Consider the following 27,090-nt stretch of genomic DNA (forward strand, 5'->3'; position numbering starts at 1 on the left):
GAAGTCTTGTACCAACAATTATGGTCTGATAAGATGTTTGTTTTTCCTAGGCGACTGTAGCAGAGGGGTGGTTATAACACACTTATTGGGAGACAGGTGTAGCCGGGCCCGACAACACTCTCTTGTACGACTTCACTCCCCATCCAAAACCCGAATGGAAGAAACTCTGGGTTACATTAACTTGGCAAACAAAAGGAAAACAGAACAAGGACATTTGTACAGTAAATTTAGTTGATATTTTGATTATATATTTGCATTCTCACCAGCAGTTTTAACGGCTTTATATTAAAAGGGGGAATCACGAGACACCTTATACAGCAACACTATACCTATAGCAGCTGTGTAAACAAAAAAACAATGAAGAATTCAAAACATTAACAACAGTCCTTGTAAAAATTTGAAAATGTAATTACAAATATAAATGAGTGCTTAAAAAAATGGACTTTGGAGACAACGGTAGTTCTTTCTCTTCCTCAGTGTTGTGACGGTTCTCTGGCAGGCAGGGTAACAGTAGCAGGGTGTCCGGGGGACCCAAAGTCCTTTTTGGCTAGGCTGCTTATGTCTGGTGCAGTCCAGCAATCACCATCAGCATAGAGGGTTGGGGTGGCGGGAGTCTCTTTAGTTATGAACGCCTCTCTGCGTAAGCCAGGTGCAGCCCGGCATTGGTTGAAGCGTGGGGACCGCGGGGGGCAAAATTACACTTCACATGGGCCTTCTCTGCCAGCAACAGCCTGGAATGTGCATGTGGGCCTGAGCCTTTTATAATTAACGCGGCCCGGGAGGCGGTGGTGGCATTGGGTTCTCCCCGTTCTCACTGGGAGTGTTAGTAATTATGCAGCAAGGGGCCTGCTGCGGTGAAAGTAGCGCTGAGTGATGGCCATGAGTTCTGGCGCTCCCCTCCCTGTCAGGGGAGTGACATTGTTTAAGCCCGGGCCTGCAGCAGTGAACAAGGCCAGCCAAGGCGCAGTGTGGTGAGGGCTTCAAACCAACTGACAAATGCACTCCATTCATGCCATTCGAAATGTTTTTTTCATGAGCAAAGGATCGCTGTATGGCATCACGAATGTGGGTCCTTTACTCTTCTTTTTGTCCTCCCTTTTTTCATTAATTTCCCCCACACGGGGTCACAAAAGTCCAATATATTAGGGTGTGCCCTCCGATCCGGTTCTCGATGTGATTCAGGCGACATTCACAATGCATTGGGTAGGCTAGAAAAGTCTTGGGCAGACCCATTATTGCACGAAATAATGTATTTAATTTCATCTGTATTTTTTGTGGGGCCTATGACAGCCCCAGACACCTGATCCATATGTTGCCATTGAGAAAGATTTAGCCTTATAGATGTAAAATAACACGCTCCATTGGAGGGCCACCTAGTTGTTTCCCTTTTTTTTTTTAACAAAGCTTCCTTTCCTGTGCTACTTTAGCACCCTGGTTAGTACTATGCTGGAGCCAACTAAGGTCCTGGAACAGGGTTTAACACAAATATCGAAAAGCAGTTATTCATTGCATTTTTTCTCCCATTATCATAATTGAACTCAAAGATCTTTTAGGCCTGCCAACATGCATGACATTTGATCAGTTAGCATTCACTTTTAAATTCCTTGCACTCATAAAATTCACATAACAATTAACTAGTGATGGTAGGTCCCTTTGCGTTCTTGCAAAATGCTCATGGGTATTGTTCTTGACCTGGAATGTATTGGAGTACTTCATGCGTTTCACTGCATAAGCTGTTTTTGTACCCCTTTATTTAAAACTTGTTTAAGAGCACCATTCCAGGCCATTATTTGAAACAGATACTCCCACACCGTTCTCAGATGGATCAGACATGTTTGCTGCGCTCGATCAGATCAATAACAGGAAAGCATTTATGTTCACCAATTCCAGAAATCACCAGCTGCCACTGGGGTGTCATAACCTGCACTGCTGCCAGTCAGGGGGTACCTGGGTTGGCGATGTAAATTTACGTACGTACATACATATACATCCCGTGTGTTTTCATTTTTGGAATGATGAAGTTCTAAGCTCGGCACATTTTACATGGCCGTAACTCACACTCCGCACATACTAACAATGGTATTCAAAACGCCAGTTTTAAGGACAACACATTAGCTCACACAACTGCAGCTTCTTTACACAGTCTAAGTACTACTTTCACAACAGAAGATACTGTATGATAAAGGCAGCATATGAATACAGGTATACAGCTGGTGAGCACAAGCAGAAGCTATGGAAGTGCAAACCAATATCTCACCTGCTTTTAGGCTGGTCACTGCTTCGCCAACACTTTCCACAACACCAGCTGCTTCATGACCAAGAATGACTGGAAAAACAGCACCGGGAAGAGACCCACGCAAAGAACTCTCATCTGAACGACAGATACCAGAGGCCAGAATCTATATCGAACAGACCAAAAAGATAGGTGTAACAATATTGTTTCATTTACGAATAAAATCTGAGAACTGAGTTGGGGGTGGCATTCCTTAAGCGGGTTGTTACTGCCCAAATAGCATTATTGAAGTGAGATCAAAATGTGACGTGGCAACGAATAGTGCATTGTAGATGGCGATATGAATGAAGTCACTCATTTCACACAAAATCCCAATGCAGCATTTGTCTATGAGGGCATGCACGTTGACACATATGCATGTGCTGCCTATGTACGACGATGCAACCTATAAAAGGGTCAATCAGCCAGTAAACTGCAATCTACTGAAGATATATATCAAGGGGCACCCAAATTGCCATTCCCACCATGGAGTCTGTTTCCCTAAATTGATGAGTTTTTTACATGTTATTTCAACAATCTTAAGGCCCCTATTCTCAACCTGGCGCAGTGTAGGTGCTAAACAGCACGATTCACTGCGCCAAAAGAGGACACCTGTATTCTCAAGTGGGCCTAGATGCCCTCGTAGAGCACGACAGTGCTGTGTGTGGATTCCGCCTGTTTTAAGGTGTTGCGGGCGCAAGACATATTCGTTATTTTACAAAAATGCTGCCGAGAACAAGGTTCCTATACACCAAAGTGAGCAGCTTCAACATTGCAGGTTGTTGAAGCTACTTACTTTGGTGTATAGGAAAGTGTCCAAAATCTTCTCCCGCTCTCCCTACTGTTACTTCTCACTCTTTTCTGCACCTCTCTCACACACTTTTTTGTTATTATTATGATTTGTTTTTGATACCGTGCAAGTTCTCCACTATATTGGTCTTAAAACACGTGAACCTTGTCCGTGTCATGGAGCATTCTGTCCCACACCAGGGACCGCAGGTCTTAATATGCTGGAAGTCATTAACCGGAAAATGAGTGTCTAATACAAGAATTCCAGATTGTGTTTGGGCTGCGGATGTGTGCTATTCATTTAAAAAAAAGAAGGATGTATAAGTGAATGATAGACGAAAAGAAACTGAGAGAACAGTAAGGTGTATATGTAAGGTTTGGATGAGTGAGAGGCTCGAGATGTGCTCGGGCAATCCTAAGTATTTAGTGGGCAATGTTTGTTTCGATTAAAGTCAACTTAGGTTGGCTGTCCAAAGACCTGGGGATGCCAGATTACCAAGAGTATGTGTTGTACATGTAGAGATCATTGAATGCATTAAGTAGAGTAAAGTGTAACCAAGAGGGATAGGTTGGAGACTGTGAAGGTTATGTGGCTGGTTCAGGAGTTGTGTACATTTTTTTGTAGATGTTGGGTGGAGGAACAGGGACAATTCTGTCCGCCAAGAAGGTTTAAATGAGGTATGTAAAATATACTGAACATGGTGATTATTGCTCCAATTCTGAGGGAAAGGAGCAAGCTTTGAAGCGAAGGATGAACAGACCACATGCGTTATGCACATCTAAAGTTTTATTGACATAGATGATTACAAAATAACATTTCTTAGTTTCTCGATAATGGAGGACTTCTCAAGCATTGAAAGAGCCAAACTAAGCAACATGTTTGCATGTGCTAAAACTACAGGGTATATTATCACAATATGGTATACATTTTATTAACCAGTTTTAATGTGTATCAGGTAGAGGGATCAAAATCAACTACAGGAGTTAAGAGGTGAGATGTTAGTGGATCATTAGTGCGGTGAGCACGTTGGCCGGGCTTGACAAAGGCTTGGTTGTGAGTACTGAGCATTGACTGAGTGAGCCCAAATTTCATGTATTTAGAGAATAGTGACTTACTTTTATATCTCCCAGTGAAGGGAGGAGCATACCCGTGGCTTGAGTAATACTTGAGAGAAGGGGAACCCTCAATTTCTTTAAAAGTATACTGATTGGGTGGGGAGTAGTTTAGTGTACAGTACTGGTTTGCAGTGACTAATGGTATATGTTGAGTACTCATAATAAGAGGTCATACTCGAGAGAGAGAGATCAATTGTTCTTCAGTTTGAAGTAAAGAGCCAACATTGAATAGCTTTTTTAAAGGAGCTGAATCCCTTTATGCCTCTAATGTGGCAACACAAGGAGTTTCAGAGCCTGGGAGCAAGGGCCGAGAATTTGGACCCCCCCATTCTCATTTTATTGAAAGACAAGGTGTTTAAGGAGATATGTGCTGGTGATCTGAAGTCTCTACTAAGGAAGTGAATCTTAAGGAAGGTCCCAGACATTGAACCACATTAAAAGTAAGGGATAATGTTTTAAAAGTGATTATGATGGCTACTGGAAGCCAATACAGTGGCATCAGGGTGGGGGGGAAGCTCAGTGGAGGGGGTGCTTGCTGCAGTGTGTTGCATTCTATGCAGTCTGGATAGTAGATATGCTGTGGCACCTAGATGTAGGCTGTTAGAATAGTCGAGCATGGAGAGAATGGTAGAAGAGACTACTGTGTATTTTTGAGGGGACATTAGGAAAGGAACTAATGTCTTTAGTGTTTTCAGTAGGCCTCAGTAGCCTCTTCTATATATGACATGTATCTAGGGTTGTAGTAAGCGTTTGGTGTCCATCATCACCCCTAAGTTCCTCACTTCAGCAGCGGACATGATGGGAAATTTGGAGCTTGAAAGATGAGATAGGAAGAGGCTGCTAAGAGTTGGGATCTCTGTAATAATAACAATTGTTTGTTTTCTCTGGGTTCAATGATAGATGGTTCAAGGTCGTCCTCTGTACTTTTTGTGGTATAGTATCCCAGATATTGTTACTAGGGATTTGCAGAATGATCTGTGTATATTCAGCTAATTATAGCACGATTCATTGAGTGATTTTAGGACAGCAGGAAATAGCGCTAGGTACAGACACAATAACAGGGGAGAAAGGGAAGAACCTTTGGGGACCCCATAAAGGCACTCTTTACAGTCTTCAGGAAATAAATAATAAATAACAAATACTCTTAGTGTGTGTTTGTATAGGAATGACAATATCCAGCCAAGTGCTAATTCTCTGATGCCTAAGTCAAAAAGGCATTTTTTGAGAATTGTCAATGATGGAAATTGAAAGGATTTACTCTGAGAACCCCCTTCTACTTGGGAGAGGGCGAGGCAGAGGGTCATGACCCAAGGACAGGTCACATACCACTATCTCTTCATGGAACCAAAGCATGGTGATTTGCATAAATATGAGCTTTTGGGGAACATAAAAAAGCCCACTTTATTTTAAATTTGAAGCATCTGTGTGATAGTGATTCAGCAAAACACCCTTTTGAGCGAGTAATGCAAGTTGGACTCTGCTCTTGTCATCTGTCACAATACTCACCCTAACCAACAAATATTGCAAATTGCAAGACATATATAACAATGTGGACAGCTTCTAAACGCGATGTGAGGCTTTGGCTGTTTCTGCATTCAGTCTCTTGTGCCAAGTCTTCTGAAACACCGGGTGAGAGCTTTGCTCTGCAACAGATGTGGGAGTTTCCTGCTCTAGCTGGTGGCCTTGGGACCCAGGAGTGCTCCGGCAAGACAAGCTTTGCTTGAGGTGTTCCCTGTCTTGTTCCAGCCCATTTCCTATCCTGCTAATTGTATATTTGGTTAAGTCAAATGCTACAGAGAAGTCAAGTAGAATTAAGGCAGAGGCTTTGTCCTTGTCATAGTTTAATATCTGTGTATCCCAAACGGACATACTGACTGTTTCCATGTTCCATTTGGGTCTGAGACCTGTCTGCACAGAAGCTAGAACTTACAGTTCAAAACAGCCTGGATGCTGTTCTGGTCAGAACAGTCCAGACCAACATTTTTTTAAGAGAGGCTTCGAAACGGCTTCCTTGAGTTCACTTAGTACACTACAATGGGTGATCAATTGATGATGGTTCTGCCTGTTTTGAATACCAGATGGATTTTGAAATAGTCCCTTTAAAAAATGATGGGGGCATGAATCTATAGGAGAACCTGCTACGGAGCTTCTACAGACCAAATCCTTTAAGACTTCCGCCGATAATGGAAGAACGGTTGTGAGGGGTTCATGGCGCAATGGCAATGAAGAACGCAGTGAGTACATATTGGGTTGCGATGAGTTTGACTTGTTCCGTATGAGTTCATCTTGTTTTACTTGTGTTGGGAAGGAACTAGGGTCTTCCCGCACCCCCAGGCATGTTAGATTTAGGCAAGATCTCTTCGAGGTACTATGTACACTTGTTTGGAGTAGACATGCTCTAAAAGGGTGTCAGACACAGATTTTGATGGAGTGCTGGTATGGGATAAAGAATAAGGATTGCAGAGTTCACTGATGATTTGAAATGCTTCTTTCTTAGCATCCGAGGCATTGGCAAGACTGCTGCTGTAATACTCAGCCCTTTAGAAGGCTGTGTAGCAGCCTCTTTAATTTTGTAGTTACCATATTTTAGTAGTTGGGCTTTTGTTCTTTCTCCATTTCGGTCCCGCTGCTCTGCCTTTGTATTAGGGGGAGTAAGGTTCTCTGTGAACATTCTGACTCTGATTGGGGATACTGGAGAGAAGCTGGTTGTGCTTTGTGTCAGGGGGCATTCATTCCGGCCCATGGCCTCTAAGGCCAACGGGAAACTTCTAGGAAACTCTTTAGGAGTTAGGTTTGGGAGGTTAGTGGGCAACAGGTTCCTTTATTCTCTAATGAGCCTGATATTGGACATGGGTCAGGTCCCATGCTGAGTCGCTGGGTTCCCCTGCTCGAGTAGAGCTTAGAAGGATGTTTGGGGTATTCTTGTAAAATGTCTCATTGAGTAGTGCATTTAATTGACAGATGTTCCCCATTGGTGTAACTATAGAGTTCAGCATTTTATAAAGAATGAACATATATTGAATGTTATATAACAAAACATTTTTATAGAGAATGCACATTTTTTTAGGGGGTGTCACCCCCAATCCCCCATTTCCGACCCCTAAATACTCACTACAACTGTTTCCCAAAAATATTTAACCATTTACCCCTCACCTAAATGCATTCTCTATAAAAAATATTCGAGATATGTTCAATTCTTTATAATATATTCGATATAAAGACTGCCTACCGTGCAAATCTGTTCTCATAGCCGCGTCCTCCATTATACGGTGAGCTGTTGTACTGGCTGTAGTAACAGGCGGATGCAGGGAGGGAGCCTGTCGCTTTTGAGTGAAACTCTTAATTGTCTGTGTCTTCGACCTCTCTGGTTCATGTGTGCTATGTTGCTTTGTATTTTGGAAAGAATTCCTGTGTCCCTGTGATATATCAGTAAATATGGTTACAATGCCATGCCTAGTGTCTATTTGGCCAAAATGAACAGTGAGCATGGCTTGAGTAAATGCAATTGTAAACTATTCATGCAATTGACAAGTGATATCAGAGACCTGAGATGACATGACACCTGGCAGGTGAATTATGCAAAATTAGTGTACACTGCTGTTAAGTTTATGAGAGGTAAAGCTGCGTTATCACATCATCAGGCTCTGATTGAAAAAAGTGTTGCCTCTGGGTTAGTTGCAGGCTGAGAATGCTACCGCTGGCAGATAGTGGGCATAAAGTAAGCAAGCAGGGACAATGCCAACTAAGTTAATATTCAACATTAGGTGGCATTGTGAGCTAGGGACGTCACATCCGTCCAAGAGATATACTCCTATAAAGAAACAACACTGTTGAAACAACCGCAGCAGATCATGGAGAAAGATTAGTAAAACCGAGGACTAGTGCTAAATGATATACACAAAGTCACCACAAGGTGTCAGCGTAGGCTATGAAAGTTACCGCTAGCATGTGCGGTATTTCCTGCTTTTGCCGACCTACACTTTTGCCGAATTTCTTTTTGCCGAATGTACCACTTTTTTTTTACCACAGACCCCCACAGCCTCTCTTACACCACAACCGCTCTACATAGCTTACCCCAACTTACCATATGTATTTTGTGGCAAAACAGTGGTAAAAAATGTGTCAAAATGCAATTACAATTCGCCAAAAGAGTAGATTCTAAAAAGTGGGTATTACTGTTAAGGGTTGTCTCTGAACAGGATGCTTCTTTGAAAAGGTTAAAAAAGGACCTTTGATCGGGTCAGTTAAAAAATTAAATGCAACTGCCTCCAAGGGATCAAGGCAATTTTGAATTGCAATTTGCATGGTGGAAGTGAGAACTCTATTAAACCTCTCAACCATACCGTTTCTTTGTGGATGGAACGCAGAAGCGATTTCACAGGTTCTAAGAAAGGCATGCATGTGTTCTGATATAGAAAGCCTGTGGCAATGTAATTGGTTACTGTTTCTACAAACTGTGAATGACCGCCCCCTCCCCCAGACGACAATTTCAGATATTGACATTGGCAAGTTTTCCTTAGTCGTTAGCTGATAGTCTGTGTTGGGAACTCAAACACCAAGTCCAAATGACTCCAGCATGCACCATTGGAGAAACAGCTGCTGCAACACACCTCTGTGATGATGAAGAGGATGAGGATGAGTGGGGCCACCAGTCTGATGATGAAGAAGATGAAGAGAAGCCTCAGCTTCCAACTGCTCCACAAATTAGGACAAGAAAGAAATGTGGGCTATGCAGGCCCAGCCATTGTAGCCCTCCTCCTTGCTTGCACACGACGTAGGAGACCCAGGAAAATGAAAAATCACCAACTGGGCATAATCACGTGCAGGTATAACTGCCTGCTGGCAGGACTGCCAAAAATGAGGCCTGGATGTACCTCTCTGCTCAAACTGGAGCTCAGAGAAGTTTCACGACCTGATCCGCAAAATGGCCGCCAGCCGCGTGGGTAACGCACAGCCTGCGAGCCGGAGCAAAGTCTCAAGACGACCTCGCTGCATCAAGAAAAAAATTGCCGGTCAAGTCACCGCCGGGCCCAGGCATCGTTTCCCCCACTTGTCACCACTGTTGGGGTTTGCTTGCGACCCCCGGCGCCTCCCGTAAGCCCCAGACCCCAAAGGACTCACTCCGACACGTCCTCTCGGTTCGGGCTTCCCGTCGCTCTGCTGCGGCCGGGAAACGCCCCGTTTATTTATGTTGCACGCGGCGGCATGCAACGTCACGCCGCCGCATGCGCGCCCTGTCATCGGGCAGCGCCACAGTCTGTAGTTGTTTTGCCTCGAAGAATTGAAGAGAGGAATTGATGTGATGTTGATATGCTGACATGCGATATTGGTATATTGATGCTTCCTTCATGGTACAGTTCTCTGGTTAGTTGTTTAAACAGTTCTCTGTTAAGATTTTGAAGTGGAAGTGATATGTGATCCTAGGCCTCTGCTGCCATGTGCTCTGGATTCCAGAACCTAGAACACTGACAGCAGAGGGGTGGAATCATTCATGAGTTGACAGAGCAAACTGGAAGGAGTGGTCTGGGCATTTTACCTGTCTGGAATGAAGGCTTACCCGCCCTGTTCCCCCTCTTTGTGACATCGTTTCACAGTCCACTAGGACTACCATTTGTAATGTTTGCTCTGTCCCAGGTATATGTAACTTGTACTCCCCATCATCCACTGGTCCGTTGCTATCTATTCCACTCCTCATAATGTAGGCCCAGTATTCAGACATGCCCCATTTGCTGTTTATTTCTTTGTAAGTGTTTCTGAGAGATCCACTGTTACCCTCAATAAATACAGAATTCAAACATCTAAATATCAAATAAAGTTGCATTCCCTTCTTTGTCATCTTTGCCTCCTATCCTCTTCTTGAATCATCCCCAAAGACTCCCCCACTTCAGGAATCAACTGCCGTGGCTGTGGGCAACTTTCGATACAACCTTCCCCTACAACCAACAACCCAAACCTCTGCTTCCACATGTACTTACCTCTCAGTCTAAGTACTCCCAGTCCTGCATCATGGTGTACATTCCTATACAACAAGCACAAGTGACTAGGGCAAATGAATCTGTTCACACCAGACGCACACCGACCACAAGCAAGGGTTCTGGGGCACACACAGGGGAGGGGTGCTAAAACACAGGAACGACTCCCCGTTTCATACACAAATGGGAAGAATGTGTTACCTTGTACAACAAGTGAAAATAGAAAAGAGAATGGTGTTATTTATTTCATTCTCTGGGCAAAAAACAAGGCTTGCACCCCCTTATCTAGCCTATCAAGAAACAAATGAAAATGCCACACACGTAGGACACATAAATAGCCACATAGGATGAGAAATATGAAATGAAAATGGCTATTCCTTGGCTTTTTAAGAATGTTCAGATCAAAAATTAAAGAAGTTAAGAAACATTTTAGGTTTCTGTAGTTTTGGGGTAACAGTAACAAGGGGAATGAGAGGGAAAACATTCATGATGTTTTTTAAACTTGTTATGAGGGAAAGTAAGGGTACAAAAGGAAAGACAACAAAAGGGGACCTAATAAACTAGCAAACAGACAGGAAACTGCAAACAGGGATCAACAAGCACTAATGACACCTACACTTGCAAGAGAGGTCCACCGAAACGCCACTAAAACAACCAATATGAGTTCCTCCTGTAAACATCTTCCCTTTACTGCCAAACAAAACCATACTAGTAAAATGAATGTGAGTTTTGCCTTTTATACGAACACCGAACCTCCAGACATACTCTGATTTACCTGCTAAATCTTACTGATATATTCAGAGGTTCCAATTGGCTTACCAAACCCTATCCCACCCCACCAAAAATGTGCCTGAGTTCATGCTCGGTTTTGGGCTCTTTTGGTTGGGTCACTGATTTGACGGGTCCACCAAATCCCAGCCAATGGATTTGTTTTGGTCTGTAAGACCGGCCAGGTAGACGTGCGGCCACGTTCACTGGTGGGCTTTTGCTGATAATCCATTTGGCGGTGGCCTAAAACGCCCCTATTTTAGACAGGCTTGACCCCAACATAGAATATGTTTTTTGAAACAGCTAGTTCATTTTTCATTACTGCCCAGCCAAGTGTCTCGGACAGCGATTCTAATAGGAAGTCATGCCTTTATGGCTCCCAGGAAATTGAATCTTTTCCACATTAAAAAAAAATATTTTCTAGATCGTTTACTAGCATTGTCTTCCTCCCACTGTTCTCATGGTGCTTTTACATGTTTATTTTAGCACACCAAGGAATGCTGTGGAAAATACGGTGTCGAATTCCATCAATGATGTTCCATGAGATTATTGGTTTAAATTCAAGTCTTTTATCACAATATGAATAAGAAAGCAGATCTTGTACTCATTTGTAAGTCAAACAGGTTTAACGCAAACCTCGTAAAGAGTGGTCTTCAAAGTAAAGCTTATATTGCAATTTAAGTTGTTAGTGTCAGCATGAATGTCAAATGAGCAGTTTGGCTAAGGTTGAATTACAGATAAAGAACAGTGTTTTCTTTCGACTCTTCTCCTGCTCCACTGATCTCCATGGACAAGGATCCCAAATGTGTTTTATATCAGCAGATCTCCTTTCCCTGCTCAAACACATGATAGGTTTTTCCACCCCATAAGGCTTAGGCTTCTCAGGCACTACCCCACTCAGACTGCAGAGCTTTGCAGGATTTCGGGATTTCAGGCTTCATCAGCCCCTTGGGTTTCCAGGATGCTGAGGCTTCCCTAGTCTTTCAGGATTCTCAGGCTTCAACACCCTCGCAGGGTTTCTGCATTCTCAGGCTTAAGCAGCCTCTCAGGGGTTTCAGGACTTTTAGGCTTCCGTAGGCTTGTATGATTGTCAGGCTTCAGAATCCTCTTAGGGTTTCTGTATTCTCAGATTCAACAGAGTAGCTCACCTGCGTTCTTCATGTCTCCTACTCACAGGTTGTTCTCCCTGTCCACCTCAGTATTATGACAATTTTATAAGTTCTTTGTTTCTGTATCCAACTGTGTTTTTTAGTCTCATTGATTCCAGGTATCCCTTTCGGTGTTACTCTCTTCCACTGGATAATGACGTTTCCTGGTTCTACCCATTTCCCATGAGTATTCTGAGGTTGCAACCCTAGCTAAATATTGCAACTTCAAATTGTTTGTTAGATAATGTGGTCTGCTGTGACTGTCTCCCAGCTCCCATATTCCAGTGTGGAAGGCGTCCGCTGGATAAAAGGCAAGTATGGTAGGACCATGGTCAGCCAATAACTGGAAGGGAGAGTGTATTCTACTGATCTGAGAGCCAGAGGAGGCGAAGGCCATTTGGCAATCCAGTGGGAGTAAAGGGAAGGGGGTTGCAGATTCTCTTCCTGATCTGACAAACAGGAGGAGGGGATGTTGTTTGGTAGTCTCTTCTGACCAATCGCTTCAGAAATGTAGCGAGTTGAAAAGACCACACTAGTGGATTAGTAGTAGTTCCTTGTTGAAACATTTGTTAAATGCAGGGAAAATGTGACGGGTTCATGGGCAAGTGGCCACAGTAACAACATTCACAAGTGTTCATCGAATTCTTTGACGAACATCAGTTAAAGTTGAAGTAGAAGTGGAATGCATTACAACTACAGTGAAGGCAAGAAAAGATGAGGGTTGAACAAGATTTGTAGAGATATTATTTTTCAACTCAAGGAATGTAGATTGACAGCGATTAAAAAGGGAGTTTCGTATCTTTCTTCCCAATCATTATATACATTAAGCCATACCAGGGACAAAGAGCCTCGTTTGCTCTAGTGAACATATATTTAAATAATACGATTGGGACAAAACACATTTGGTAGATAGTACATTATTTAAACACCAAATTGGTGCAAAATGCATTTCCTCAATTTTAGGACGGGTGCAAATGTTAGATAATCTGGTCCCTAGATTTCTCTGATGTTATTAATGATGTGCCTAAGGTAATTCTTTAAGTATTGTTTCTTACACGCATACAGTTGGTTTGATCTTCTTGCAACAGGATTATTTCCACATCCATTTCAGTTGTTCCAGACACTGATATTGAAATATTATGGGAACAGATTCGGGCGCCCTGGAGTCGCATGTTGATGGGCACAGAATAGTTGTTTGCAACACTCACTCTTATGCCCTTGGATTAATCCAAATTGGAAAAGCCACTCAACCATACAATTATGTCATAATATATAAATATATTTTCTTATTCATCATTTTTCGGAGGTGGGGGCGGAGTTTCCTTTTTCATTCCATGCAGTGGGTGAACCTCCAGATCCAACCTTATGTCTGTGTTACCCTTCCTGGCCGCGCTTACTGTGAATCTTAGATTGGATCGCTTTCCTGTGAAAACCGTTTGGTAATAGAAATGCAAGGTGCCATTTTTGTTTTCTGAATCCTACAATTTATCACCATAAAGTAACCTTAAATAAAAATTATTCAAATCAAAGTTATTTTCCAGTGTTTTTTCAGAGACAATGCGTAGCTTTTCAGCCTGGGATATAAGAATATTAGTCTTGGAAGGCAAACAAATTTGAATCTCTTGGCCTCATGAATTATAATTTTCCGACCATGTTGAAGGGGAAAACAAATCGACAAAGTTTCTGTATTACTGAACCCCCATATTCATTTTCTTTTAAAGAAAATAAAACACATGCCTAAGCAAAGAAGACTCAGTGTGATGCAGCGAGTACCTTGATGCGGACTTCATGAGCTTTTGGCACAGCTACTTCAATATCCTCAATGGAAAACGGTTGGCCACACTCCCAAAGGACAGCTGCCTTGCATTTGATGACCTAAGACAAAAAAATAGAGTTAACACTTAATCGTGCTCTTTTGAGGATTAGAATATAATTTCAAGCCACACTCTTATATTAGCTACTTTTAAAATAAAAGGTCAGTCATGTTTACTAGCTCCAAGAGAATGCACGCTTGGCTGTTGGAGCTTGAAGAGACGCATTTCTCCCCTGTCAGTGCCATCTGCTTTGGACTGATATCATGCTCAGCAAGAGGACTGAACCAGTCTTCTCTCTATTACTTGTGTTGAATTAGGTGATAGAGATCACATAATATGTCTTGCTGACTTCCTGCCCTCTACCCCACCTAGCCAGAATTGTTTTCTTTTGTAATCCAGGAAGGCTATGTCCCACGTAGGCAGCTGGGTCTGTTAGAAGGAGGGGGCTTTTGATCTCCTCATCTGCCTACCAAGTTATAGTTTCCACTCAGTGACTGGACACGAGGGCCTGCTCCCTTGAGTTTCCCTCCTGGCTCACTGCAGTACCCCCACTGTTCTTGGCCACAACCATTCCCCACCATGTGTACTGAGGCGGCTAAGCAGGGAGCCTTGACTATCTCTTCCTATTATTCAAGATGTCTTCAACGAAGAAGCAGCAATATCCCCACCTATTACACCAAGAGCTGCCTGGTGATAGAATTCAGCTCTTGGGGCCTTCATGAAATGAAAAGACAGCACGTTAAGCCAAGAGAAACCAAGATGCATTTGGAAAAGAAAGCAATGGAATTGGACAAGGTCAGAGAGGAAGAGTGTGTGTATTCTTTAGGAGAAGACTAGGGACAAGAAATGGGACCAATAGCAAAATGGTAAAAGGGCCTTGGGGACATGAGGAAGCAAACCATGGAGATGATGATCCGTCATTGGACAGAGGCGAGACAGTGGAGATATGGGACCAAAACAGAATTTGAATGGTAAGCGGAGGACAGAGAAGCCCATTAGCACCCCCATTAGATTCACTTTTCTAATGAGGCAGGCAAAAAGGCAGCAGCAGGTCCTGGGGTGGACTGGTTGCTGGAAATCTTAGAACAACAAGAGGCTGAGTCCCACGATAAGAAACGGCAAAAGAGGAAGACGAGCTTCCAGCCAACAAAAAGTAACACGCATTGAAGGTTAAATATGAGAAATTAGATTGATCAATGGCGGGGGTAGAAAAAAAAGGAAGTAGATAGTGGCATCGTAGGGAGAGGATGGGCAGATTATAGGATGGACTACTGCAAAATGGAAAAAATGAGCTTTTGTTGTCCAATCTCACGAGAGTTTGCTTTGCTGCGAAGCCAACAATGTCGATTTACTAATCTCCAAATAGACTATCCCTCATAAAGGAATCTCTCTAAGTTTCATAAACAAAGCGGTGGCCCACTTCCTGTTCAAGGAGAATTCATAGAGGTTAGCCATCACCCACAGGGGCGCTACTCATGCTAGTTCGGTGAAAAAACTAAGTAATTTCAGGATCAACAAATGGGGTAAAAAGTTGAGAGAGACTGAACATTAATTAGAATTGGTGGCCCGTTTCATTCCGTATTTAAGACAGCTTTATGGTTTTAACTTCAAATGTGTTTCCATATGAAGAAAAAAATGAAAGGCGTCCTAAATAGTAACCATTAATCAAGGTATATTCTCAATGTCACACATTTCTATCTGCATGTGAAAATCTCCGTTAGGGAATGGTTTCTGCCAGAGGGTTGGGTCTGACACTCAGCCTTACTTTCATGAATTGGCTTGTAACTTAAATGGCATCTAGTATTGTAATGTAGTCGTCATTTATATAGCTCCTTTTACCATTACCATAGTTTCAACGCACTTATGGTGGGAGGATAGCAGCGCATAGCAACACAGGTTTGAATCTCAGCCTCATGCTTAGAAAATTGTCTCCAGTATTAAGTGTGTTATAATATTATGGTGGGAATTCCCTCGGGGACTGCAGTCCAGAGTATGGGAAATTCATATAGAGGTTTAAAATGTGTGTGTGTATTTTGGCCAAAATAAGGAATTATGTGGGCTGGCTGTGCTCCTGTAAGCAACCCCAGATATCAGGCATGTGGTCGGGTGCTGAGGGAGGTCTGGCGAGTTTTCGAGTGCGAGACCCTCATTATGTGTCCAGCTGGACCAAATCTTGTCATAGGTCGTCACAGTATTTTAATGGCAGAGGTGTTGAGGCTTGGTCTGGTGTAAGTTGGTGAAATGTTATGGGCTCAGCTAGACTGAATTTGTCGTTGGTCGTTGCATGATTGCGGGTAGCCATGCCTGCGACCGATGTGCACCCAAGTTGTGCATTTATATGTACATTGAGGCTGAGATGAAACTTTGTTGTTGGCACTGTAGTCCGTGAGAGGGAGTCCTCTAGGCCCACTAGCCGGATCACAGTAAAAGGTCTTCCAAGTGTCATAGACAAGCTATCATATTGCAACTTCTAGGCATGATCGATCGGTTGTCTTATTATATTCTAGAGGTAATATCGAGATTCCTCGCTTATCTTTATTTGTCATTTGCTGGTAGTGCTCATGCAAAAGGCTGATTAGATGGACATAATACAAGGGGGGGTCATTCCGAGGTTGGAGGTAAGGGAAAAACGATGCTGGTAAAGGATTACCGGCATCGCTTACCGCTACGGGCTATTCTGACCAACTAGACCGCTATTTAGGGCACCGTAAAGTATGATGCCGTAAATAGCGGTCTAGGGGCGCGCGCGCGACACACCATGCCGATATTAGCGGCATGCCGTAAACCGAAGCTGATCCCAAGTAATGCGGACATGCAAATGACGGCCTTCTGAAGCCCAAAAAGTACCTTACCGGCATGGAGTAAATACCGGCATCTCCGAGAAGGTGTTAAGAACCCTGAGCAGTGTTTCCAAGAGCCACAGAGGCACACAATCAGCACAGGTGGAGGCAATGGAGTCTGGCACAACACAAAAGGAGCACACCCACACACCACCCCCCCTCCCACACCAAGATGATACCAATAGTAGTAGCATTACTGGAGCTGGAGGCCCTGATTGCAAGGCAGCAACAACAACAACAACAGCAACAGCAACAACAACAACCACAGCCTCCACCACAGAGGATACACTGGAGGAGATGGAGGGTGACACAGGCCCAGCATGCCCCACCAGTGCAGCCACCGTTACCACGCCGGCAGCCCCCAATCCCTCGCATCAGAGCCACCCCCTTCAACCTAACACCAGAGCAGATCCACACCCTGTATCGGCTTGACCGTCACACCATCACCACCATAGTGGACCTGATACATGACGACATAGTGAGCCTCATAGAAATACGTACCGCCATCCCCCCTCCACTGAAGGTAGTGTCTGTGCTCCACTTCCTTGCCACAGGCACTTACCAGCACACAGTGGGGCACATGCATGGCATATCACAACCCTTATTTTCCCGGATATTGAACCAAGTGCTGGATGCCCTCCTCAAGCACACAAGGGACTACATATCCCTACCACGGACTCCCCAGGAGATATTCGATACAAAAGTTGCCTTCCATACACTGGCAGGCATGCCAAATTGCATAGGTGCTCTTGACAGCACCCACGTGGAGTTGGTGGTCCCGCATGCCTTGGAGGTGGCGTATTGCAACCTCAAGCAATACCACTCCATCAACGTGCAGATGGTATGCAACACCAGCAAGATCATCACACATTGCTGTGCCTGATATCCAGGATCAACTCATGACTCTTTGGTCCACGCTACCATGCTATATGGAGCGACATGCTGGACGACGTGCCTGGCTGCTTGGTGAGTTGCTTGACTGGGCCATGGCAGTGCATCGGGGTTGTGAGGTGGGTGCCTGCAAACTCCACGTGGGTGGGAAGTTGGGGGGGGAGATGCATACTCTACGTGGGTGGAAATATTGACCCCAGTGCACGATGTGCACCTCACCGAACACTGTGCCCCAGAGCCAGTGAAACGGCACATAACTACCAAATCCCACAGTGATGAAGGCCGACACCTAACACTACATGAATAACAGGTGACCAGGCCACATCCCACAACACATGCACCACTCATCGGCGGCCCTCACACACCGTAAGGGCATCTAGCACTATGCACTGCATATGCACTATGTTGCTGCCTCCAGCATATCACCATACAGGACAGTCATCCCTGGGAGTGCATTGAACTGAGCCTAACAGGGATACCACAGCGTGTCACTGGTTCCGTACACCCATAGGAGTGCTGCAAGTCACCATGGTACTGATCAGTGCAGAATTACGAATATGCTACTGACAACAGCCAATACTCCCTACTACCAAATCTCACAGAACACAACACATCAATGATTTCACTCCAACACTGCTGCATGCATATATGATGCACGTGAAACAAGATGTGAGTGTACACCATAACCCATCCTGAGGATGCTACCCTCTCCATCATCCCATTGCACAGGACACATAGCGGGGCCAGAAATGGGGGAAATGCATCTAGGGACATGTGTGTATGGGCAGAAATCACCTGCTGCCATGTAAGACTAGTACAGTTGTTCGCCTTGAATGTACGAACATTTACCTTCATTCCCCTCTCATGCAGGTGATGGTGGCTATCCCTTGAAGCCGTGGCTCATGACCCCTGTCTGAAACCCACAGAACAGGCACGAGGAGGACTACAATCGTTCCCATACCCGTACAAGTGTGGTGATTGAGCAGACCTTTGGCCTGTTGAAGGCACGATTTCGTTGGTTCAGCCGGTCGGGTGGGGCACTTATGTAGAGCCATGAGAAGGTGACCAAGATCCCCATGGCATGTACAATGCTGCACAAAATGTGCATCCGTCGGAACGTACCCCTGCACCCTGACATGGAACTGCTACCACCTGATGATGATGAAAGGGGAGGAGGAGGAGGAAGTGGCAGGACAGCAGCACAGTGCCGATGCACAGGAGGGACGTGCCGTACGGCAAACATTGATTGGACAATATTTTTGATACACAAGTCAGCAGAGGGTGTGAGGATGTTAGGACATCGGGCACTGGGTGTGGGCATACATGTACACCATGCACTGTGAGACATTAAATGACACCTGCGCAATGATCATTGTCCACTCTGTTGTTTTTTGATGAACAACCAGTGTATTGAATAAGTAGGTTCAAACGTGAACAACAAAACCTCTACCCCCCTTCCACTCCCCCAAACTCCCAAACACACCCTCACCCCCTTCCCCCAAAATCAAAAACACACCCTCACCCTCCTCCGCCTCCCCCACAACAACCCCACAATAGTCCCATAAGGGCAACATAGGCCACATGTGTGTGCCAGTATAGTCAAGGTGTGCTCCCAGAGCCAGGGGGATCCATGTTGGGGTGGCGCAATGTACGCATTGAGTGACAGAGTGGGCTGGTCTGCGTGGAGGAGCTTTGTAAAGGTGTTTCCTCCCACTGGGCTGTCGTGTGGGAGGCGCAGCCTCCATGGCATCTGCAATCTGGCCAAGGACCTTGTATAGCCGGTTCGTGCTCACTGTGATTACCTCACCCAGTGCCCGTAGTTCATTGCACCACTCCTCCCTGGACTCCCGATTGTCTCTGATGAACTCATTAATGAGGCCTGTGAGCTGGCTAGAGCGCTCTGCATCCATGGTCAATGTGTCAGATGTGCTTGGCCTGCTCGGAATTTGGCCTGCATGCATTTCCGGTGTTTCAGCAGGGTAAGCGGATACAGGACTGGCATGTTGCACTCCTTGACCTGTAAGCCCTGGGGTATCACTCTCCCCGGAGTTGCTGTATGACACCTGGGGGTATGATTGTGCATCAGGGGTGTGGACGATGTCATCAATGTCCGCCTCGGTTGCTCTGCATATAGATGGAGGGCTGTCGGGAACATCGAGGGGGCCCGTGGCTGTATTCTCCCCAGCCACACTGGACTCCTCAGAGTGCGGCGTGGGGCATGTGTCCTGCGCCATTGCTGGGTGGGGGTGGGGTTTGTGCACCCTCATGGGCCTTGCTGGTGCTGGTGGTGTGGTTTGCGGTGTCTTCCTGCTTGCAGGTAGACAGCGGGCCCTGACTTTGCCCCTGGAGGTACTGGGCCGGTTGCTTGGCTGGTCCTCGCTGTCATGCTCGCTGCCTGTGGGGGTGGAAGAGAGAGACGGCATGAGCAATGTGTTGAGAGTCATCATTTGGACCTGCCTACGATATCACAATGGGATTCTAGTGGGTTGTGGCCATTTGGGTGGTGAGCGGCACATTGATCTATGCTTGGATGGTAAATGCATGCATATGTCTGGGTCACCCATGTTGGCCGGGTACTGTGCTGGCTCACATGCACAGAGTTTACATCAACCGCCCCTATTGCCTCACGGAAATAGGCCTCTTTGTGTGGTATGTGCCATATGGGTTACAGCCTTGCACTGGGCATCAGCCTGGGTCCCACTTGTTTCAGCATGATTCATTTGAGGGGCGGTTTGGCCAACCATGACGTGACACCTTGCCCAGCCCTTGGCATGGACTTTCATAATGAATGCATTGTCAGTATTGACTTTGGACACTCCATCGACGGATGACGTTGCCCCACACTCCATGTCGCCAACACTTTCTATGGATTCTGGGCCTATCATGGCCGCACACGTCTCCTCCCACGACATGAGTTTGATGGGGGAACCTGGCCCTCCTCCTGTCTCCTGGGCCTGGCTTCTGTTGGCCGAGAGGATGGCATGCACCCTCAGTCGTAGGTCGTCCCACCGTTTTCGGCAGTCCTTGAAGGTGCGGGGGGTGTTGCCCACGGCACTCACCTTTTGGGCTACCAAGGCACAGATCTCTTTCTTTTTTATGATTGTCACCCTCCGCATGTCACCACTAAAAACGGTGTCTGCATGTTCTTGGAGAGTGTGCACCATCAACTGGAGCTCATCCTGGCTAAAGCGCTCCTTCCTGAGTCGTGCAGCTCCCTTTTTTAGTGCTTTCGGCATGATGGTGGAGTTGATGGTTGATTTCAGTATTCACTGGATGGCTCCGGGTCCTCTGCGGTGAGTATGGCAATGGATTGTGGTTTTAAAGATGGCCGTCATGCTCCTTCCCGTTCCTGTGCGATGATGCTTTTTCCGGTTCCGCTTTTTAACGGTGACCGTCAATAGCGGTGACCGCTACTTACGGTCACCGCTATTGCCGCTTTACTCTATGGCGGTAGTGTTATGTACGGTGCGCTTGATGCCGGTAAGGGCATTTTGGGGCCCTTTTGCAGCATGGCGCAAGGTATATTACCGGCATGGCACAAAGCTTGTGCCCGTGAAGTCATAATAGGCTGCTTTTAGCGGTCTATTGCCAGATCGGACACAGTATTTGCACCATGCCGGTAATTACCGTTCCTTACATCCAAACTCGGAATGAGGCCCAAGGTCTTCTAGGTGTACTGAGAGAGGTGAGTCCAGAGGATATGGTATCCTAATATTGTGTTTGAGTAATGTAAGGAACTCTTAAGGCTTTGAGAGCCTGTGGTAGTTTATAGACAGGACTGTTGATGTGCACTGTGTATTTAGAGGGCTTTAGAGGGATGCTGGTGTCCCTAGGCGGGGACCGCCGCTATTACAGCCGGACTCCACCTAGTGGAGCCTGGCCATGTTCCTCATTGGGGCCTTGCATTAGCAACAACCTGGCATGTCCGTAGTTGGTGGATGACAGAGGTGCCTGGATAGTGGCCTGTGGTTGCTAGTTTGTGTGGTGGGCAGCCGCGATAACGGCCAGCGCTGCTGGAGTGTCAGGTCATGTCCCTGGGTGGAGATTTGCACTGTTATTGCTAGGGGCATGGAGCTGGCATTGCTGATCTATGTTATGCTACATATTTCAGAGCTACTGGTTTAGATAGGAATGCTGCTGTGGCTGGAAGAGTGATGATGTTGTGATGGGGATGGAGTGGGGACTAAATTACACTACACGTTTCTGGACGTCACTGGAAATAGACACGTTTTTAGGTACTTTCTGGAAGAGAGGTAGTGTTCATTGCAATGGATGTGTATTTGCAGGTAGTTCCAGATGGAGGGGCTTGGATAGAGGGAATTGTACGATCGGACCGAATAAAAAGGTCCGACCGTACAAAAAGCCCGAAAAATGCTACCACCAAAAGTTCGAACCTTTGCTGGTATCATTTCATGTAAGTATAATAAAAAACTGTGGGGGATGCGGGGGTGTCCCCTGCAACACCCCGCTCACTATACTGTGTCGTATAGTGAGCGGGGTCTTGCGGGGGACACCCCTGCAACACCCAACAAAAAAAGTAAAATTTAAAAAAAGAAAAATAAACAGGGGTTGCAGGGGTGTCCCCCGCAAGACACCACTCACTATACTTTAGAGTATATTGAGCAGGGGTTGCGGGGGAAACGCCTGCAGCTCCCGGAATGAAAAAAAAACAAGGAAAGGACCCTGCAGTGTTGGTTCCCGATCACGAAAGTGAAAGGGAACTGGCACCGCAGGGACACAGCTTCTGAAAAGGTAAGTAGGGTTTGGGTATGTTGGAGGTGTGGGTGGGGGTGTGTGGTGGGTGTGTTGTGGGTGTGGGTGGGGGTGTGGGTCAGTTGTGGTTTCAATGCATGTTCGCATGGGAAATGTGCGAACCTTTAGCGGTTCGCACATTTCTCATGTGAGCTTTTCCGTCGCTGACTTTTCCAAAATGGAAAAATCACATAGATCCGGATAGAGAAGGCGGATCCTCACGTTCTGGTGGAATTGTGTCGGGGACTGCGAGACGGCGTGCAGACCCTGATCAAAGAGATCTCGTCAGATGTTAGCGAGTGATCTTGTCCTGGAGGAACCCTGGTCCTGTGTTATGGAGGGCATGGCTTTAAAGGTGGCCTGTCGGCTTATAGGCAGCCAGTGTAGTTTTCTGATGGGGAGTGATATGTTCTCTGAGTGAGAGGGCGAGGAGGAGTCTGACAGCAGAGTTTTGGATTTGTTGAACTTTCCTAAGCTGATGTGCTGGGCCACCTAGATAAATGTAGTTGACATGGTCTAAGCGGGAGAGAATAATGGCAGATGTTGCAGAGAGTCTATGAGGGTAGGATAGGTAAGGGAAGATTTGCCTTAGGATGTGTAAGTAGAAGTTGCACGTTCTAGATACAGAGTTGATGTGTTAGTAGGGGGATAGCCCCAAGTCCATTGTTCATCCTAGATTTTTTACAAAGCTGGAAGCAGCAGGTGGGGCACCCACGGTGCGTGGCCATGGTATCAGATGGGGGGATGAGAGCAGTTTTGAAGCATAGTAGTATTTCAATTTTGCCAGGGTTGAGGAGGTGTTTGGCTGTCATCCACTGATCGATTGCAGAGAGGCAGGAGAAGAGGTCGAATCGAATGTTGGTGTTTTGGGGATCTTGAAAATGATCTGGGTATCATTTGCATAGTTATAGCATGAAAGGTTGTGAGAGCGGATGAGTGCCGGCAGTGGGCTGAGGTAGAGATTGAAGAGAAGGGGTGACAAGGAATCTCCATGAGGGACTCCTATCAGGACAGGGCAAGGGGCAGAGCTGAAAGGCGGAAGGAGCATGATTTGTGATTAATTACAATGAAATTATGAGATCCATTTTAGAGTGGTGTCTCTGATACCTAGTGTGTGAAGCCTGTCCATGAGAATTGCATTTTCATTGGTGTTAAAAGTGGCAGATAGATCAAGCAAGATGAGTGCAGCACATCCTTCCAAGTCAGCTGTTCTTTTTAGATCGTCCCAGATAGACACAAGAGCATGTTCGGTTCCTCGAAGGGGCCTGAAGCAAGATTGAACAGTTGGTGTGAAAGACTCTGGGAGCCTCCTTAGGTCTGCCTAACTCCACCAAACAGGTTCACCTCTCCAAGTTTGCCCACAATCTTGAAGGGTCCTATCCATTTGTCCTGCAAGGCCCTCTGCCTTGTGGGGACCATAACTAGTACAAGCTGGTCTTGAGAGAACTCAACCATGTTGGCCTTCTGGTCATGCCAATGTTTGACCAGAGCCTGACCTGCTTTCAAGTTATCACTTGCTTCTGCCATCATGTGTGACATTCTCCTCTGGAGACCTATCACATAGTCAGTCACTCTGACTGGCTTGGGGGAAGGAGCACACTCCAACCCTTCCTTGATCATGGCCAATGGACCTCTGACTGGATGGCCATAGAGAAGCTCAAAGGCACTGTATCCAACTCCCTCCTGAGGGACTTCTCTATATGCAAAGAGAAGGCATGGCAGTAGAAGGTCCCACTTTTTCTTAAGGGGTTCCTCTAAAGCACCTATCATGCTCTTCATAGTATGATTAAACCTCTCTATTAGTCCATTTGTCTGTGGATGGTAGGCTGTAGAGAACCTTCCACATGGCTTACATGTAGTGGGACATAAAGTTGGATCCCCTGTCGGATATCACTTCCTTAGGAAACCCTACTCTGGTAAAAATACCAAGTAGAGCCTTAGCCACAGCCTGAGCCATAACAGTTCTCACAGGTATGGCTTCTGGGTATCTTGTAGCATGATCTACCACAACCAGGATAAACCTGTTCCCTAGATGTGGGAGGGTCAAGGGGACCGACAATGCCAATGCCCACCCTCTCAAAAGGAACTCCCACCACTGGGAGAGGCACCAGGGGTGCCACATTCTTGGCTCCACTCTTGCCAGAGGTTTGGCAAGTGTGACAGCTCTTACAGAATTTGTCAAATTCTGAACCCATCTTAGGCCAATAGAAGTAGAGAGAGCGCCTTTCCTTGGTCTTCTTGAAGCTCAAGTGACCAGCCAAAGGTATCTCATGCGCTAACTGCAGGAACTGGAGTCTGTTAGCAAGTGGCACCACAAGTCTTTTGAAGTGCCCAGGGGTAGACCCAGTCGGTTCACTGTAGAAGAAGCCATCTTCCCAGCTTAACCTGTGCTTTCCAACTTCTTGCCCATCAAGTTGGTTAGCAGCCTGTTGCTGAAGACCTTCAAGAGTAGGACACTCTCTCTGTACTTTGCTAAAGTCTTCCCCTGCTGGGTCCACCTTCTGCAAGTAAAGACTGCAGCTCAGGATGTTCAACAGGGTCAAGATCTCCAAGTAAGACAGTGTCTTCTTATATATCTGATTCTTCAGATATTGGTTCAACCACACAAGGTTGCACCTCACACTCTGCCTCAGCAGGTGGAGTAGTCACAAGAGTGACCTTGTAAAATCTTGGTGATGTTCTTGTTGGAAGCAAAGGGGTGCTGTCTGACTTTTTCCTGGAGGTCTTGGGTGTCCTTGTTGCCTCATTCTTTCTAGAAATAGCAGTGAGCAACTCCTGTGGAGTGGGAGGGATATTTTCTTTCATCATTTCCTCTGGAGAGCCTCTCAAGGTTCTCTCCTTGCAGACCTTCTGAGCTCCTGTTTCCTTTTACTGGGAGGCCTGGGGGTGCTTGACATAACTCCAAGAGTTTTAAGGTCATTACCCAACAGGACTCTCCCAGGTACTTCACTCTGCACACTAACAGGTATCTTGACAGTCATATCATTACACTGGATGAGAGCTGGTAACTCGGGAAGCATTTGCACAGGGCCTCCAGCTAACTTGGTGAGGTGTTTGGGTGCCTTAGCAACATCCTCCACCTTGAAAAATGATTTGTCCACCACAGTTATGTTGGCTCCAGTGTCTCTGATGGCAGGGGTTTCCTGACCATTCACAAGAACACTATCTTTATAATGCTCTTTAATACTATCTGGGATGGAACTATAGACATCTAAATTATGTTGTTCCCAAAAGCCCAGGGACACTAAAGAAACACTAGCTGAGACTCTCATGGGTTCTTCAGCCAGTAGGTGAAAGTTTCCACTTACCATAGGTACTTCTTCCTCTGGGGAGAAGGCTAAGGAGTCAGTGTGGACACCTGAAGGGTTACCCTTACATCTGGGATCCCCTTTCACATGGTCAGTTGACCCACAAATGTAACATTTCCCAAATGTTTTGATGAATGGGGGTTTGTTCTGACCTCCATTTGGTTTGGGTCCAGATGGTGCACTAGCCTGATTTGGTTTCCCTTGTGGTTTACCCTTATGTTGCTGGTTGTGGCGCTCTTTTGGGTTGGAGGTATTAGAATTCTCTTTGTTGTCTTTCTTTGGCTGTTTCCCCTCATCCTTTTTCTGATTAGCCCCAGAATCCTTGTGAGTAGCCCTGTTGGCAACCCGCAAGTCAGCAGCCTTAGCTAAGTTCTTTGGATCTATCTCCTTAGAATCAGCCAAGTGCTGTCTGAGCTCAGGAGAGCAGACATCAAAAATAGACTCCACCTTTACAAGATTTCTCATTCCTTCATAAGTGTTTACTCTGTAACCCTTAATCCAACCATCTACGTTTTTCAAACACTCACACACCCAGGTAGCCCATGGGGTACCATCATGCTTTTTGAGGGTCCTAAACCTCTTAAGGTACTGGGAAGGGGTCTTCCCATATCTAGCAATTAAAGCTAGCTTCACACATTCATAATCCATCCTATCTACCTCCCACAACTCCATCACAACATCAGATTCAACAGTGGGTAGCCTAGAGAAGAGCCAGGGAAGCAACTGATTCCCTGTAAGACCTTGAATCCCGTGGTTATATTCAAACATTGCCAACTAATCCAAAATGTCAAGCTTAACCTCATACATACCCACAATTTCTTTAGGCATACAGGGTCTCTTAGGACTGGAAGACCTAGAAGACTCTGGGAGAGAAGCATTTTCAAGAGACAATGTTTTCATTTCAAGTTCATGATTCAACTCCATTTCTCTGAGTTTCAGTTCTTGATGTTTTTGTTCAGTTTGAGCATTTAACCATTTGAATTCCAGTTCAAGCCTCACTTTCTCTAGAGCAATGAATTCAGGACTGAGTGTAGGACTTGTGGGGGTCCCAGTGGACAAGGGTTGAGGTTGCTGAGCAGGCAAGGGAGCAGAGAGACCTACATTAGGAGACACATCTACCTCTTCCAACTCATCATTAACAGACATAGCATCATCCTCAATGCTTTCCACATTTGCTAAGGAGTCAGGCATTTCAGACCCACTCCCAACACTTGGGTTATTTAACAACTTTTCAACTAATTCAATCTTTTTGCCTTTGGCAGAGAGTTTCCTTTCTTTACACATATTTCTTAAATAATCAGCAGTGTAACTCAGGAGGGTCTCCTGACTGTGGCTTTCCATATCAGACATGATTAATATTGCTTTTTAGTGATGTTAGACTTGTGGTTAGTTGATCCAAGGTAATAGCAGCACCCCAAGT

The 27,090-nt window shown here is 45.6% G+C and overlaps 1 protein-coding gene and 1 long non-coding RNA gene across 2 annotated transcripts in view; one reads left to right on the plus strand and one right to left on the minus strand.

Moving 5' to 3' along the window:
- The window catches only part of LOC138515898 (alcohol dehydrogenase 1-like), a 275,051-nt gene that overhangs the window by 113,419 nt on the left and 134,542 nt on the right, over positions 1-27,090 (minus strand). The window contains exons 2-3 of the mRNA XM_069630661.1: positions 13,839-13,940; positions 2,258-2,399 (exon numbers count right to left, since the gene is read on the minus strand). Coding sequence (XP_069486762.1) covers positions 2,258-2,399; positions 13,839-13,940 — 244 coding nt within the window. The remainder of the gene's footprint in view (positions 1-2,257; positions 2,400-13,838; positions 13,941-27,090) is intronic.
- The window catches only part of LOC138515899 (uncharacterized), a 313,242-nt gene that overhangs the window by 103,820 nt on the left and 182,332 nt on the right, over positions 1-27,090 (plus strand). The gene's annotated exons all lie outside the window — the stretch shown is intronic.

This window comes from Ambystoma mexicanum, chromosome 6q, assembly GCF_040938575.1.
Source record: "Ambystoma mexicanum isolate Mex_15411 chromosome 6q, UKY_AmexF1_1, whole genome shotgun sequence".
NCBI lineage: Eukaryota > Metazoa > Chordata > Amphibia > Caudata > Ambystomatidae > Ambystoma > Ambystoma mexicanum.